Genomic DNA, 17,491 nt, shown 5'->3' with positions numbered 1-17,491 from the left:
AGCCAAGGGTCGTTACACTCGATCCTCGTTCCACCGAGTACCGAGTGGAGACGAATGACCTTTGCCCATCTCTGGCTTGTCATCTCATCTTTGTCCCTTGTAGGGATCTTATCGCTGTGGGCCTTGCAAACCAGGGTACACTGGTGACCAGACGAGGGGGTGTAAGACTGAAAGAAACTGCAGGAACCCAGAGCTGAACCCCTGCAGTGTGAATGCACAGTGCATCGAAGAGAGGCAGGGGGATGTGACCTGTGTGGTAAGTTCTTGATCCACTTGACTGTTTTCCTCCTCCTTTTTACGGACAACCATCCCTGGTTTCTACTTGCTCCGGGGCCAACATGTGCCAGAGCTTACACGTTGTAGCCCAGACCAGCACAGTATTTCTAACTGAGGCCCATCCGACCTTGACGCCCCGCCTCCTCTACCTCTTAGCTGAGGAGCAACCAGCCACTTGGGCACCTGGATGGTGGGACCCCTACAGGACACTAACTCCCTATGGCCTTCTGTGGACATTTTTACCTAAAATGCAGACAGCCAAGAAGGGGGAGGGACTCCCTCCCTCTCCTCCTGCCCTGCCCCGTTCATACTTTATAGCATATCTATTGCCATTCATAACCATCCTCAACCTTCAGATGTCCAGTGTTACTGTGGCCTCATACTCTGGGGGAGGGGCGAGTGTAAAGGTGAATGAGGCGACTGACTAGTGGGAACTGGGAAATCTGTCACCCATAGGTGGGCGGCACCTTCTCTGTGGCCCCCTGGACCCTGCTGTCGGCACAGCTCAGCCTTTGTCTCCATTCCCGGCTCCGCTGCCCTGCTCTTAGCTGAGCCCTCTGTAAGCAAGGCTTTATGTCTTCCCATTACCCATTCCCAAGGCTAGGGCTAATGTCCCTCACACCTCAGGCACTAGCATCTTGGCTGCCTTGACTGTATCACTTCTTTCTCTACTGTGGGACTCCGGGCTTCACAGTAGGAAAGCTTCACCCTGTGGTCCTGTCTGTGGTGAGCCCCTGTAAGCAGCATAAAAATCTCCCCTCCAGGGATGGGCCAGTGTCGCGACACACCAGTAATGCCAGCCCTTGGGAGATAGAGGCAGGCAGATGTCTGTGAGTTTAAGGCCAGCCTGGTCTGCACAGACGCTCATGTCATAGAGAGTTAGTTCCAGGCCAGCCAGAGCTGCACAGTGAGACCCTGTTTTAAAAAAAAAAAAATCCCAGTCATATTCTTCACCTCTACACTTCTTTATCTTTCTGACTGGAAACTTTCCTTAGTCGTTCTATCACTACTCTTCAAATCAGAAAATAAGATTGAAAAGTTAAAAAAAAAAAAGAGGTTTGTTGTAAAGTCATTGAAAAGCAAGTATATATCTGTGCTTAAAATCTCATTTTCTATGAACCAATTGATGGCTCCTCCGGGATGGTGGGTGATGGGGCTCTTAATTTGTTTTTGAATTTGTAATAAGGCACAACGACAGATGGTAAAGGATTAATAAACTCGGTGTGACTACTAAAATAATTTAATCTGCCAGAAAATGGCTCATTAAAAATGTATTTGTTCCTAGAGGAAATTTTTTCCTCATTAAAATGAGTGGAGGACTGGACCCACAGCTGAACTTCCAGGCCTTGCAAAGGCGCTGCAGAAGCCCTTGAGTGAGACAGGGGGAGGGGGAGGGGCCCCTAGCATGGGGGGGGGGGCTGACTCAGGCTATATAGGAAGAGCAGAGGAGGACAGGTAGGGGCTGCCAGCACTAGGGATGTTGTTGGAGGGAAAACACCTTCTTGCTATTTCCCAGGGATTTGTTCCCTGCCGCTGGTCCTGACTCTGGGGCTCTGTCCCCTCCTCTCTCCTGTCTGCTCTGGACCCAGGTACACTTTTCCTTCCCTGCATTGGTGGTTCCCGGCTTTCTGAGTGCAGTCTGCTCTCTTCCTCTTCCCGCCCTCCTCCCCTGTGCCTTCACCCCCACTCCCATTCCCCACAATGGAGCTGACCCTCAGGCCCCACCTCACGCTGCCCTCTATCTTGGTGAGTGGGACATCCTGTCTCTGGGGCACCTTGGATATGTGAGGGATAACTCAAAAATGCACGTTAACACAATGCAGGGGTAAAAGTCAGAAGTTTGAGGTTAATGCTCTGGACTCTGAGAGCCTGAGCAAGGCCAGCTCTGACCCAGGTTGAGCTCATGTGACTCTTGCTTAAAAGGGACAATGATGACTTTGCAGTATCTTCTTAAGGACAGGGAAAGTTCACTTTAAAAAAACTGTTGGCAGATAGACAAAGAAATGACTCAACAGATAAAGGTACCCTTTGCCAACCGTTTGCGTGCACTCGGGACACACACACACACACACACACACACACACACACACACACACACACACCTTTTAATCTTCTGTCCTTCCAGGCAACACTGTAAATGTAACTTCAGAAACTAAAACAAAATTGTTGCTTCCCACCTGATCTGCTGGTGGTGAGGCTTACTGTTGGCTTTCTGCACAGCAGGGTGCTCAAGGGGACATATCGGAGGGGAAGGTACACAGGGCCAGCTCTGACCACACCAGAGGAAACAACCTGTTCTAAGAAAGGGGTGTGAGCAGAGATAAAGCACCCTACAGTTCCACTCTGTGGGTAGAAACTGACCCAAAAGCACTAATTCAGATACAAACCTATGCCTCAAAAGTGATCACTGCTGCAAGCTGTCCCGCTCACTCGGTGTTGATTCCAGGGGAGAGGAGATAAATTGTACAGTCATGGGAAGAGCGCTTTGATCACAGCCCCGGTTAGGAATGCCTTTGGAACTGGAAAGATGGCCCAGCAGTTAAGAGCACTTGTGATCTTTTGGAAGACCTGAGTTAGATTTTCAGCACCTGTGTGTGGCTCACATCTCCCTGTAATCACAGTTCTAAGAGATCCAATGCTCTCTTCCAGCCTCTACAGGCACGGCACATACATACTGTGGGGTGTACGCCCACACACATTAAACTAGTAAGTAAACATTTGGACCCAGTACTCCATAAGCTAAACTAGTACACACGCAGAAGGACAAACGTACCAAAATGACCCGATGCACCATTGTCAGCCATAGCAAAGCTATTAGAAACCTGACGACCTTTGTAGAAAACCTATTGAGTCAATCGAGGCATGCTCAGTGCAACCTTATCTGTAATAGATCTGTGGCCACTAAAAAAAAAAAAAAAAATACTGTGGATGTCCATGGAAAGATACAGAGGAAACGCCAAAATAAAAATGTCATCTTGTTTTTTAAGAGCTCCAGAATGTGTATACACCTGTGTGCAGCCAACTGAACGAGAAGACAAAAGAGGACTGTGTATCTGCTGGTCTATGCACAGACTGTGTGTGTGTGTGTGTGTGTGTGTGCGCGCGCGCGCATGAGAGTGGGTTGCCTTTGCTTGTCTGAGCCATGAAAACGGGAGCCGAGGGAACATTCTCTGTCCATGTCCCTTGAGCTTTGGAGTTTAGAATCATTAACACGCACTCAAGTGAGGCTAGCAGTTCATTTATTGCTCTCCACCGTGTCTTTTTGAGGCAGAGTACCTACTGAATCTTGGGCTCACTGATTACATAGGACTATCTGACCGGCAGGCTCTAGGGAGGTTCCGGTTGCCACCTCTGCAGCACTGGAATTATGGGCATGAGTCTAGCCTTTTCCATGGGTGCTGAGGACCCAAAATCAGGTCCTGTGATTGTAGGACAAGCACCTTACTAAGATTGAGGCATCTTTCCCGCCCTTGTTGGTTTGTGGGGGACAAGACCTCAGATGGCCCAGGCTGACTTTTAACTCACTATTTTTGGAGGATGTCCTTGAAGGGATTCTAACCCTCCTGCCTCCATCTCCTAGTCCTGAGGTCACAGGCATGGATCAGCATGCTTAGCGCAACTGAACTGTTGAATCCTACCCTCCCGGGATGTGAGGCTCCTGGATCTTCTGCCTGTGGGATGGTCACACAGGGGCGGGGATCATGTTGGTCACCTGCCTCCTTGGGGGCTGTTTACCGAGGCCTCTAACAGACTCTCCCTATGCAGTGTGGTGTTGGTTGGGCTGGTGATGGCTACGTCTGTGGAAAGGATGTGGACATCGACAGTTACCCCGACGAAGAACTGCCATGCTCTGCTAGGAATTGCAAGAAGGTAAGGAGAACAAGCATGGAAAAAATACCCTGTGGACTTCCAAAGTCGGGTCTTAGATGCTTTGGGAAGGTTCTGCTGGTTCTACCTAAAAATTTTGAAGTCATGGCATCTCAAATGAAGCAAACAAAAACAGCCACTAACCAAGCCAGGCAGCCACACTCAGTCTTGAGGTCAGAAATACTGTTTGACATGAGACAAACAGATTGATAGAACATGACTCTGAGCTGCTTCCCCTATCAGGATAACTGCAAGTATGTGCCAAACTCTGGCCAGGAAGATGCAGATGGAGACGGCATTGGTGATGCATGTGATGAGGATGCTGATGGAGACGGGATCCTGAATGAGCAGGTACCAGCTTTGCGGGGAGGGCATGCACACTGCAGCACACTCGGGATTGTGGAAGTGAGCCTGTGAAATCAGCCACTGAGATTCAATCACCTCAAACCTTTTGGCTCCATGATCATGTTCCCACAGCACTGCAACTTGTCCTCCGAGAGTCACAGGTGTTTAAAATATAAAACAGACTTGGAAAGCCACAACAGTGAGGTAGGTATAAGTCAGTCTGAGTAAGTGCCTAAACTCCTTCTCCCCATTTAGGACAACTGTGTCCTGACTCACAATGTAGACCAAAGGAACAGTGATAAAGATATCTTTGGGGATGCTTGCGACAACTGCCGGACTGTCCTGAATAATGACCAGAGGGACACGGACGGGGATGGAAAAGGAGATGCTTGTGATGACGACATGGATGGAGATGGTAGGTTTGTTTAGCTTGGTCTCTTATTTGGAATTCCTTTCTCCTTTTGACCTCACTAGGGAGTAGATATGCTAATTCAGGAACTCTCGATGTTTCTGGTACTTTATACCATTGACAGGAGCCCTGAGAAAGTACTTTCTACTAGTATCTTGTCAGAGCTGTGTCTATAGGGCATCTGCCTTCCTGGCTCCTCCCCTACTCCCCAACTTCCCCACACCTAAACATAGGCGAGACCTGGGAATGGAGAACTGAGTAGGGTCTGTTGTGGGATACTACTCTAACTATGGAAAAATGTGTTACATTTATTTATGCTGTATTTGTTTAACTATGTAAAGATATGTTTCACTTGTTGCCTAATGCCTGCCTAAGGCACCTGATTGGCCTAGTAGAGGGATAGGCAGGGTTGGTGAGCAGCCAGACTAAGCAAGAGGAGGAAGCCAGGCTCCAGAGAGAAGAGAGAATAAAGAAAGCAGGGGGCATGGGGGGAGGGGGGGTAGAGGAAGCCCCGGGCCAGTCAGGCAGGCAGATGACAGACAGGCAGATATGTAGGGAGCAGGAAAGTAGGATTTCAGAATGAAAGAAAGGTGAAAAGCTCTGAGACATAATGTAGCTGAAGAGAAACAGGTTAAATTGAGTTATAAGAGCTCGTGGGACAAGCATAAACTAAGACCGGAACATTCATAACTAATAATAAATCTCCATGCCATGATCTGGGGCCTGGTGGTTCAAGAAAGCAGGCTACAAGGGTCAGAAACTGTACCCTGGGTCCCTGGGGACAGGTTCCTCCTGAATGCAGACCAGGAAGAAGTGGCCAGCCCTTGCCTGCTCTGGGCAGAGCTGGGGGGGAGGGGCGGGGCTGGCATGTCATGGCCCAGCTCTGGGACTCTACCATGGGGACTCTGTGAGGTCCATGTCCTGGGCAGCTCTGAAGCCTCATGGAGCTTGAGGAAGGTGCCCATAGCATATGACAACTGTCATTTAAAGGCAGCCTAGGATCTGAGTCTCTGCAAACATACCACACCGCTGAAGGAAACTCCTATTAAAAATGCTACCCCCTCAAACAAACACATTCACTCCTCCAGAATATACACACCTCCCCTAAAGCACAGGCCGACCTTGGGTGAGCTAAAGTGTCAGCCTCGCTGCAGTGGTATGCTGACAAATGCTTTCAATAAAGTGCCCTAAACTGTAGCGTTTGTCCATCTCTCCATGTCTCTCTCTTCACTGTTGCTTACTTCAAATGCCATTGATCTTGAAATTGAGAAACAGGGGTTCGATAATTCCAGGCCCAACTCCTGCACCCCACTATCCAAAGGCCTTTTGTCTCCATTCAAATTTAGACCCCTACATGGTCCTCCTTGTGTGGGTCAGCCCACCCAGTCACCATGGCCTCCATCTCTGAATGCTGCCACAGCTCTTAACATCTTAGACAGGTTGGAGTTCATCAGATGGCTGCTTTCGAGAGCTGCTCATGTCTGAGTCCCACAGCGCCTTTCTTTGAAGTCACCTCCAGATGCTACTAAAGACAGCAATACTCCCCGCAGGAGTATGTGGCCACAGCTGGCTTCTCAGCCTCTAGAAGTCTCTATGTTCTGCCCTTTTCTATGACAGTCTCCTGACCCACGGTAGCGTTCTTTTCTTGCAGGAATAAAAAACACTCTGGACAACTGCCCCAGAGTTCCCAACCGTGACCAGCGGGATCGGGATAGTGACGGTGTTGGAGATGCTTGTGACAGCTGTCCTGATGTCAGTAACCCTAACCAGGTTAGGAAGACGGGGTTCACACTGCAGACCGAATTGCCTCATGTAAAGGTTCACTAAAGATCAACATCTGGGAAACGCCAGCCAAGCTGTTGGCTGGAAGTTTTCTGCTGTTGAATCAAGGCTCAAGAGGAGAAAGGGTGTGTACATTAGGCCTGAGAACGATAGGACTGAAATGACTCACACGAGGTAGTTATTGACAACTGCACTGGTTAAGCCAATGGAAAGCTTTAAGTCCTTTTTATTGATGGCCAGACCAAGAGCAGGCTTGTGCCCCTGAAAAATCTCTTGGTACCCAAGCTCAGGGATGGATGCAGAGTTTTAAAGGCAAAACCACCAAGACCATAATTTACATCAAAGTTAGTTAGATGAGGGTCAGCGTAACCTTGAACCATTCCTGGCAGAGCATGGTAGTTATTTTAGACATAACTTGTCAATTATTTTTACTCATATCTTTCTAGTTATTTTAGTTTAGTTACTTTGGTTAATACAACTGGACCAAGCATGTGAAAGCCCCGAAGTGTGTTGCCAAGACAGAGGCGACCATTGCTGGGGAGGGGGTGGATAGAGCACTGAGAACCAAGCACACAAAATAAAGTCAGAACAAGACGGCACTCCCTGAGTCAGGACAGAGACCCCTGGGAATCACCTCACAGACACACAACACTGATGGCATTAGTAGCACGGCCTTAATGATGCCCAAACAAATAGAAACATGGACCTGAGTCTAATCACATGCCCTTTAGTTCCTAAGTCTATGTGTGGACATTGCAGATTAAGTTGTTTCCCTTCCCATGCACCTGCTGCTTGGATCTCTGGGCATGCTGAGCAGTCTGTTTCTGAAGCCCTGAAAAGGAAGAGAGTCCTTGTTGCCACTGTGCTCACTCCTCATCCTGCTTAACACCAAAGTGCAGACGCAACATAGTGTCCATGTGCTTTGACCCATGCCTGTGTCTGGCTCCCTTCCAACCAAGCCAGAGCACCCGGTCTCTGCTTGCCACCCTGCCACCCAGAACCCTTCCCAAACAGCTCAGCTGGTGTGTGGGCAGCCCCTCCATGAAGCTTGATATTTCAGAAGGCTTTTTTGAAAAATCAGCATTGTGCCTACACCAATATGGTGTTGTCCTTTTGCAGTTTTATGCCACCCTGGTTCCCAAGAAACAATTCCCGAAACCCAGTGATGATGGGCCAGGCCTGCCTTCTTGGGAATAGTTCGAACATGCAGGCCCAGAGGTAAATAACATGTTCTGCTCTCTTTGCAGTCGGATGTGGATAATGATCTGGTTGGAGACTCCTGTGACACCAACCAGGACAGGTATGGCTTGCCTCCCAGCTGCAGGGCTTTTTGCTGGCATTTGCTCTAGGATCTTGCCAAAGGCCACTGCATCTCCCTGAAAGTACTATGTAGGCAACAGTGGTTTCAGCTCCACCCAGCACTTGAGCTCTTTTTACAAAAGAGGTGTAACATGGAGCCTTGAAGGAGGGCTTTGGAGTAAGGCAGCCAGATGCCATTCATGACCTAATCTCTCTGTGCCTCAATTTTCTACCTATAAAATGGGTGCGACTGTGTATATATATATGTGTATATATATATATGTATATATATATGTATATATATACATATATATATATGTACATACATATACATACATACATACGTACATCCCATGGGCTGTTATGGAATTGAGTTAGCTCGGCAAAGGTGCCTTTTGTGGTTTCTGTTATACAGCTAGCACTCAACAGACATTATCCCTTTCATTGTCATACGAGGAAAAGTTCACCATGACCCCAAACAGAGGGGCTTGCTGAGACCTCACTGTTGTTTCCTGCCCTGATGTCTTTTCTGTTTCATTGAGAGGAACTAGTCTATGGAGAGCATTTTTCCATCTTTCCTAGCCCAACATGGAGTCCTACATGAATAGCAGGGGGCAGAGCTTAGTGATAAAAAGTTTGCCCAGCATGTGCAAGGCCAGGAGTACACTTCTCAGCATCACCGCAAAGAAAACAGAAAAGGGGGGCTGCAGAAGGGCTACAAAAAAAAGCACAGCTACGCGCCACTCAGCCATAGGCGTCTGTACCCGCAGGCGCCGGCCCTTCCTCTCCGTGGGACCTGGAGGAATTTGCATTCAGTTACTGGGGGTTTAGCCAGGGTCTTGCACCTCCTAGCCAAGCACTCTGCCACCTAGCTACATTTCATCCCCTCCCACCTCGGGTGATTCTTGGAAAGGAGGTCGGGACAAGTCTGAACGGGTAAGGGTTCCCCAAAGGCAAAGCAGGACAACACATGGTTGTTCTAGTAACTGGACCACAGACGAACTTGCCTTGCAGAGTCAGTGCCCCCAGCGTTGCTCAAGATGGCTCTGTGAGGTCCCATCTTCCTCATGCTCCATCCTTACTGCCATGTGCATCCCAACCAAGTGAACTCAGGTGTTTGCTCAATCTCTTAGAGGTTTGTTCCTTCATTAGAACAGTAAAAACTATCACCACGCCTTATAGGTTAAGTGAAAACCCAAAATAATACAGGGGAAGCTCCAGCATAAGGCCACTTGCAGAAGGTGGTGGCTGTTACAGGTACCGCAGCACAGAAGAGGCAGTCAGTGACACAGTCTGACATTGGCTGTCTGTCTCTCAGAGTAGAAGGTAGGGCTGGCACCCTGACAGCTACCCTAAATGATGTGTTGTGTGCATCAAGAATGTTCCCAGTGGCAGGTCACCGTGTACTCCAGTTACCGTCCATAGAAATTTCTAAAATAGCCTATCCCACCAGCCTCTAGATATTTGCCTAAAACAAATGACTCATTCTCCCATATTTTAATTCCCATGAACTTGACCCACACCGGGAGGGGGCTAGGAACTGCTTGTTTCTCCATAGAGGTAGCAGGACTCTGTGGATGCTTCTGACCCATCCACCACGATTTTGTGCTATGGGAAGTACAGATATCTGGCTTTCTTAGCTGCAGTATTCCAGTGTGCATGCTGAACTCAGCCTCTCTGGGACCCTCCTACCCTCTGTACGAAAAGAGGGCAGTGTCATTCTGTGTCCTCTCCTAGAAGGTGTAAGAGCAGTTTCTAGGCTAAGACAGGCCTTGAGTGGAACAGAGTGAAGGGAATTCATTCCGATCCCTCGTAGCTACAGAAGATACCAGAAGACTCTAGAAAGCCCTCCCAGGGACAGAGCAGTTGTACCATCCCCCATGCTGCCACCCACCCCCACCCTGTGGCCCTTATTCCTGGGAAGAAGAAAGGTTGGGTGGACAGAGTGAGCTTCCTGGAATGTCCTTTAGAGCGACCCCGGGGTACATTCACTTCTAGGGAAAGAATGGCTCTCTTCTCCATCACCCTCCTGTGGCATCCACATCTGAGTCCTCATGGGGTTACTAGATGGGAATCGTGAAAATCAACAGAACAGAAAACACCAGAGGGCAATCCCTAGAGCCAGGTGTGAGGGTGGACTTTTTACAGGTGTTACAGTTGAATCACGTGGTCTCCAAGCTGCCCTGTGAGGTAGGCCCTGTGCTTATCTCTGCCTTATAGATGAAGACTGTGGACCTCTCGGGTCCAGCGTGCCTGAGGTCACTGCTCACCAATGCCTGGGCAAGGGCTCACATGTGTCTCCATGTCTCTTGCCTTCACATTTCCTTGGAGTGAGGTGTCATCTAGCAGCCTTTAGAGACGACAGCAGCTCAAGTCACATATCCCAGAAATAGACTCTTATCGTCAAACAGGAAGTGGCTGGCTTCTTTCAGGAGACTAGGGAAGTAGGGGAGTTATTTCTGCAGCTGCCTTATCAAAGGAAGGTCTGATAGGGTCTGATAAACCCAGCCTGCAGACAGCCCATCCAGACTCCTCCCTGGGAGCAGAGGGTTCAGTCTCTACTAAACTATAATTTCCCCCTGCAGTGATGGGGATGGCCACCAGGACAGCACGGACAACTGCCCCACCGTCATTAACAGTGCCCAGCTGGACACTGATAAGGATGGTATTGGCGATGAATGTGATGATGACGATGACAATGATGGCATCCCAGACCTGTTGCCCCCTGGTCCAGACAACTGTCGGCTGGTTCCCAACCCAGCCCAGGAAGATAGCAACAGTAAGCATGGGCAGCCCACAGCTGCCTGGGACACACACACCTCTAGACTCCCTGCAGCCACTTGAAGGGATGCACACTTCCCCGGGGCCATTCTCAGCTTTCCCGATGCCCACCAGTTCTGCTTCAAATCCAGCTTGTGTAGGGCAGACATTGGGTAGACAGCACCTGAGTAAGAGCTCACCAGCCTTGCTGCTTTACAAACAGTCTTGGGAGGAGGTCCCACAGAACATGGCACAGCCACATGCTACAGCTCGGTCCCCAAAGGCCCTCAGCGCAGCTCTGGTCTTGCTTGCCTCTGCCCCTGGGAGTCAGGAAAGGAGTCATACAGAGAGAAACACACAAACTCACACAACCATGAGGACAGGGCAGCTAAGGAACCCTGTGTACCAGGCCAGATGCAGAATGACACAGGTTGAGGGGGCTCATCCTAGCAAAGCAAATGTGATGTCTCTGCTGCCCTGCCAGCTGAGCAGAACGTACCTATGGGTCACATTCAGCTTAGGGGACACCAAAGTTAGTCTTAAACATATTCTGGTGATAATGATTCCTGGATTTGTGTACCTGTTAGACATTTGCCCCATATAAGGTCAGGCTTAAAATCTACCAAGTAGTGAGCCTAACTGTACATAGGCTTTCTGGGAAAGAGTGAGGGCAACCTTTCAGATGTTACAAGAAACTCCAGGTGGTCTCTGAGTGGCCTAATTGGCTGTCACGGGGGCTCCAAGATGGGACCCAGATGACTCGGCAAATGCAGTTCCTCTCCTGACTCTGAAAAGAACCTAGGCCTGGAGGTGGAGCTTGGGCTCCTCTGTCCCCTGCCCAGGCCCCTTTTCTGCTGAGGATGTAGGCCTCAGCATCATTACACTCCTGCCTCCTCCCTTCCTCCACTCAGGTGATGGAGTAGGGGATATCTGTGAAGCTGACTTCGACCAGGACCAGATCATCGATCGCATTGACGTCTGCCCTGAGAACGCAGAGATCACCCTGACTGATTTCAGGGCTTACCAGACTGTGGTCCTGGACCCTGAAGGGGATGCCCAGATCGACCCCAACTGGGTGGTCCTGAACCAGGTACACATTCAGTCTTTCTACAGAGGACATCCTGAGAGCGGTAGGCAGCATGTGGAGGGCGCTGACTACCAAATGGCTCTACTCTTCTGGCATATGCTCTTCCTGGTGGCCTTGTGGCACTGGACAAAGGTGGGATATGGAATTGACTCTCCCCAAGGCTTTTGTGGTTGCTCATGGTGGCACTTCAGTAAGTGGCTGAGATGCTGGAATTACAGCCTCCTCAGCAATGTGAGCCATAAGCCAGGTTCCCCATCTCTCCAATAGACTTCCTCCTGCATGTGCCACCAACTGTGCCACCGAAGAAGGCGCAGGGGCTAGCAGAGTTCCCAGAGCCACAAAGCACATCACATTGGTCCTAGTGTCATTGCTGTTGCTGTGACCCATGAAATCTAGGGGAGAGTTTATTTTCAGTCACAATTCCAAGTTATAGTGCACTGTTGTAGGGAAGTCGAGGCAGGAACTTGAAGTAGCTAGTCACATGCAACACATCCGTAGTCAAGAGCTGAGAGAAATGTGCGCATGCCTGGTCTCCGCTCCCTTCCTCCACTCATACACTCCTAGCCCGAAGCCAGCAAACGGTGCTACCCACGGAGGGTTGAATCATCCCACTTCAACCTAATGAGGACAACCCCTGCCATGGGTATGCACACAGGACACCCTAACCTAGATCGTCCATCAGCGGGTGGCTCTTCCCAGTGATGGTATGTTGTGTTAAGTACAACATAACCACAGATGTCCACCAGAATGTATGTTGTATGTCCCCTACCTGGCTCAGGGGTTATTCCATCAGCTGATATGACAGTACTAGCAAAAGTATTTCCCGTCAACACTGGGCTTTCTTTAAACCTTCTTGCTATGCTTGCACGTCCTTCACGTTGACATCAAACAGAGCTACATGGCAGACACTGGACTGTAGACAGTCACTGTACGGAGCCTGAGGCCCCTCCCAGGCTGCCCCCAGTTCTCTCAGCCCCCTCAAGGTTGTCTGAACTCCCTCCCCTCTCTCCACAGGGCATGGAAATTGTGCAGACCATGAACAGTGACCCTGGCCTAGCAGTGGGTACGTCCTGAGCCTCTGCTTTTGTGTAGCATTCTGCCAGCTCTTAGTGTGGCTTTTTCTAATTGCATCTGAACTCCGCAGGGTACACGGCATTTAATGGAGTTGACTTTGAAGGGACCTTCCATGTAAATACCCAGACAGATGACGATTACGCTGGCTTTATTTTTGGTTACCAAGACAGCTCCAGCTTCTACGTGGTCATGTGGAAACAGACAGAGCAGACATACTGGCAGGCCACGCCGTTCCGTGCAGTAGCAGAACCTGGCATTCAGCTCAAGGTACTGGTGGTTTTCATTCCCAAGTCTGCCTTTCTTCTAGGCCTTCACCTTCCTTTACATTTAGAGTTCTCCAAAAAGGCACTAAGTTCATCTGAGAATTGGATAGTCTGCTGATGCTGGCCTTAGGTTCCCTCCATTGAACCAGCTACCTTCCAACCCATGAGACTGTCATCCTGAAGTGTCAAACTGAGTGGGGTAACTTCTGGCAGACCATGTTAGAAGCTAGCCAGTGTATTTCATCAAAGGGATGGGCTGTATAAGAACAACAGGCTACTTCTGCCACTCCAGGCAGGACAGAAGGCATGCTTTCACAGCCAGACATTCAGCGGGAGCCCTCCATGGGCAAACAGACAGAGCCTTAGACTTGTATAAGAAAAAAAAATATGTAGTTAATAGCACAGTACTATCCACTGCTAAATTCTAGAGAGGTAGGGCCAGGTCAATAGAAGTGACATTTAAAGTTTATGCTTTTGCCAGCATAAAACTATGGGCTGGCAGTGAGTGTGAACTCACCTCCATGTTGACCTCAAACCGTTGAAGCAGGAAGGAACTTCATGCTCTCCCCTTAACATCTTACTCATGTCTTTGTCCAGGCTGTGAAGTCTAAAACTGGCCCAGGGGAACATCTCCGCAATTCCCTGTGGCACACGGGGGACACCAGTGACCAGGTCAGGCTGCTGTGGAAGGACTCCAGGAATGTGGGCTGGAAGGACAAGGTGTCCTACCGCTGGTTCCTTCAGCACAGGCCCCAGGTGGGCTACATCAGGTAAGCTGAGTGCCCTCCTGCCACGGATGGAGAGGAAGGCACACAGGCCGCTCTGCAAACCAGAGCCTCCATCCCCCTGAGCAGTCCCAACCTCTGACAGTCTGCAGGGGAGGGCTCCCAGAAGAGAGATGCGGTAAAGACACTGGGCTTAACTGCTCCCCGGGCAGCAGAGCCAAGCTGCAGAGCCCAGGGTGCTTCAGGGGGATGTGCTCTTTGGAAATTGTGAGAGTGGATTTGATGAGTGGGGACGGGAGAGAGGACATGCAACTGAGATGGTACCCAGATCTCCGGGCCTCATGCAATCCCTCATGCATAGTCTCCACCGACTACAGAGCTCTTACAGTCTCCCCTCTACTGGGTCATACGTTCCAAAGGGCAGCAAACCAAAGTGGTTTGCCTGGCATGTACTGCGCACAGCGTGAACTGTCCATCATGTGACATCGCGTCACTAATGTGATGGCTCATTTTTTAAAATAGGATTATTTTTCTTTAACTAGGCTTGGGAGTTACTGTGGCTTAGAGCTGTGTCTGTAAAATACAGTCAGTCTTCATACCCTAGACTTGCAAAACTGGTGCGTTGTATTTAGTGGGTATATGGACTGCTATTTCCCAGCCAGGGCAGGAAGGTTCCGGGTGGTCTGTGTACCTAGCGAGAACAAGGTGGAGAGAGCTAATTCATTTTCTGTCCTTGGGTGGTCTTGTGTCATCATGCTCTTACCTGACTGAGCTCAGTGTGCCTCTTCTGTCCCAAAAAAAAACGAGATCATAGGAAATATGACTTATCTATGTATAAAATTTTAGAAAAATCAACCTGAACCCCAAAACTGCAAAGAAATGAGAATTGATTACTATAAGAAATGTTTGGGCATGGCTCCTCCAGAGGACAAAGGAAGCAGCCATTTGGAACCATGCCTAGAAACACATGAAGGTGGCATTCAAACACAGAGTAGTGAGTAGGAGAATTAAATAGTACAATCGCGTTGCCAATGCTGATATGTGAACCAGTTCTTAATTTCTGAACAAGAGAATGCTCAGGCATTTCTCGGTTTACCCTGGGAAACTGAGTGTAACTTAAAGTCGGTGTGGAAGAGCCTGATGCTCGGAGGTAAAACACTCTTCCCTCTCCCAGACCCAGCTCAGTGACAGGCTCCATGCCTTCCCACCTGTCAGGGGACAGACTACAAGGGTAGGGGTGCAGGGCAAGCTTTGGCTATCCACTCCGGGATATTGTAAGACACTGAGGGGCTTCCGTCACTCATTGCGACTATGACAACTGAAATCACCCCCACGGCTGCCTAAAGCTGCTTAAGGGGTGCTGTCTCAGTGAGAACTGAGGCTCTGAGGGTCCACCCAGTGAAATCAGCCAGCCCTGAGGAAGAGCAGACATAATAAGTCACAAGATAGGGAAGCCACAAAACCTCTTGTCCCTGGCGTCAGCTATTTCTTTTTTAATGCACCAGGAAGCACCTATGTAGGTTTCTGTGCACCTGACATCACACTGGGCCTGTTGAGGACAAGTTAGGGAGACATGGACCCTTGGTTCCTATCCTGGGGGACTTCTAATCTCAGTAGGGAGGAACCAGCAAGCATCAGTGGGAAACGGCATGTCTGAATAAAAGGCAAGTATGTAAGTGAGGAGTGGAACCCTGTCCTCCCCCACGGGCATCTGTGCTGTCTGCAGGGTGCGGTTTTACGAAGGCTCGGAGTTGGTGGCTGACTCTGGGGTCACCATAGACACCACCATGCGTGGAGGTCGGCTCGGTGTGTTCTGCTTCTCTCAAGAAAACATCATCTGGTCCAACCTCAAGTACCGCTGCAACGGTAACCTCCATGCTTATTTCTTCGGCACCACTGGGAGTGACCAAGAGAACACTGCCCCGTAGCACACATACCTTCCCCACAGCTCACACTGAGTGCGCACTGCAAACTGATGTTCCCCGAATAGCATAAGCGAAAGCCAGAGCCAGGCTTTCCTGTTTCCCAAATGTGAAAATTGAAACCCATAGAATTTAACTGCATGCTTTAGAGTTAAGGGTTCAGTGTGAAATATATTCAGTTTAATTTACAGGCAGCCTTTCTTTTCATAAGGCTCAAACATAATCATAGACTGAAAAGGCACTCTGCCGGCTAATTTTCCTCAGGCCTATGAATAATCACTGCTGGGCTGTAAGCCAGCAATGTACAACAAAGACAGCCTGAAGTAGAAAATGCCTGCAAGTCTATATGGGATTCTTGGGCGAGCTGACAGTGCCCCCTACAGGTGGGCTGTGATTGTGAGGGCGGGCGGGAGGACCCTCACTGACCACCGCCCTGATTCTTGTTGCAGACACCATACCAGAGGACTTCCAGGAGTTCCAGACCCAGAGTTTCGACCGCTTGGATAATTAAGCTGAAGAAGGAATCTCACAACTGCTTTCTCAAACACTAAAAACATGACCTTTTTAAACTTCCCATAATTCTCTTTACATTACTGTGGCTTTTCTAATACCAGCTCGAATACATCAAAACTTTTTATACAGATGTGGAAATAAAAAGAGACTATTTCTAATAACCACGACACTCACTCGCTCCTAATGTGAGCGCAGGCTTTGATGGTGTGTGTTGTTTTCCGGGGGACCCTTGGGAAACTGATGGAGTTGTTTTGGTTGCCACTGCTTTTCTTTATTTTTCTCTTGAGTACCTAGTGTGTGCCACGGAGCATGTGTGTGATTGGGACGACCGGGCAAAAGGGCTCTTCCGGGGTGACTCCATGTAGTGCCACTAACCCCTCTATTCTGCTCACCTAGGAACCTCCTCATTCTGGGAAGGAGCCTCCGGGCACCCTCCCTAGTCATCCAGAGGGGGTCATGTTCTGAGAAACCAGAGGAGATTTGTCCTGATACACACACTCTCCCCTGTTCCTTTCTGTCTGTCCCCACCTCCCACTGACACTAACTCACATATCTGGCTCCCCCTAGTGTCCTGTGAGTCCAATGGGGAAGAAAAGGGCCTTGTCATTGTAGTCAGGGTCCCACAGTACCAGGCATGAAGTAGCCATCACACATTTACTGGGTCAATAAATGACTGCCTCTTGAGTAACAAGAACAATGGGGTGTAGATGGGTCAGGTGAGCCCTCCTACGGCTCCCAAAGCCTCTGGAAATCCATGCTCCAATGACAGGTAGTCCCAGTTACTGTGTGTACAAGGCAGAAGCTCGCCCTATCTAGCTACTGTACTAGCTGTCCTTATTTTCTAGATGTCAGCCAAAGATACACAGAAATTTTATAAATCCCTCTGAGATTTAATTCCAAGGAAGTTTGGCAACTTGTTCTTTTATTATTTTATTTTGCTCGGTGAGATCTCGTGTAGACCAAACGGTCCTCAAACTCTCTGCGGAAACAAAGATAACTGAGTTTTGCCTCTGCCTCCCAAGTACTGGGCTACAAGCATATGTTATCTTATTTGGTTTCATATGGTGCTAGGTTTTAAACTCTAGGCATGCACTCTACCAACTGAACTACACCCCAGCTCAGCAATATAGTTTTCATTTCCATAATTCCCTAGAATATCTTAAATCATA

At 49.2% G+C, this 17,491-nt stretch overlaps 1 protein-coding gene across 1 annotated transcript in view; it reads left to right on the top strand.

Annotated features, from left to right (window-relative positions):
- Positions 1-16,491, top strand: part of Thbs4 (thrombospondin 4) — a 42,577-nt gene extending 26,086 nt beyond the window's left edge. The window contains exons 10-22 of the mRNA XM_051182970.1: positions 104-256; positions 4,042-4,146; positions 4,387-4,494; positions 4,744-4,903; positions 6,549-6,667; positions 7,927-7,979; positions 10,564-10,757; positions 11,650-11,828; positions 12,840-12,888; positions 12,970-13,166; positions 13,760-13,932; positions 15,614-15,753; positions 16,259-16,491. Coding sequence (XP_051038927.1) covers positions 104-256; positions 4,042-4,146; positions 4,387-4,494; positions 4,744-4,903; positions 6,549-6,667; positions 7,927-7,979; positions 10,564-10,757; positions 11,650-11,828; positions 12,840-12,888; positions 12,970-13,166; positions 13,760-13,932; positions 15,614-15,753; positions 16,259-16,320 — 1,692 coding nt within the window. The 3' untranslated portion in view covers positions 16,321-16,491. The remainder of the gene's footprint in view (positions 1-103; positions 257-4,041; positions 4,147-4,386; positions 4,495-4,743; positions 4,904-6,548; positions 6,668-7,926; positions 7,980-10,563; positions 10,758-11,649; positions 11,829-12,839; positions 12,889-12,969; positions 13,167-13,759; positions 13,933-15,613; positions 15,754-16,258) is intronic.
- The last annotated feature ends 1,000 nt before the right edge of the window (positions 16,492-17,491 follow it).

This window comes from Phodopus roborovskii, unplaced genomic scaffold (genome assembly GCF_943737965.1).
Source record: "Phodopus roborovskii unplaced genomic scaffold, PHOROB, whole genome shotgun sequence".
Lineage (NCBI taxonomy): Eukaryota > Metazoa > Chordata > Mammalia > Rodentia > Cricetidae > Phodopus > Phodopus roborovskii.
This window is presented reverse-complemented; position numbering and strand designations above follow the sequence as displayed.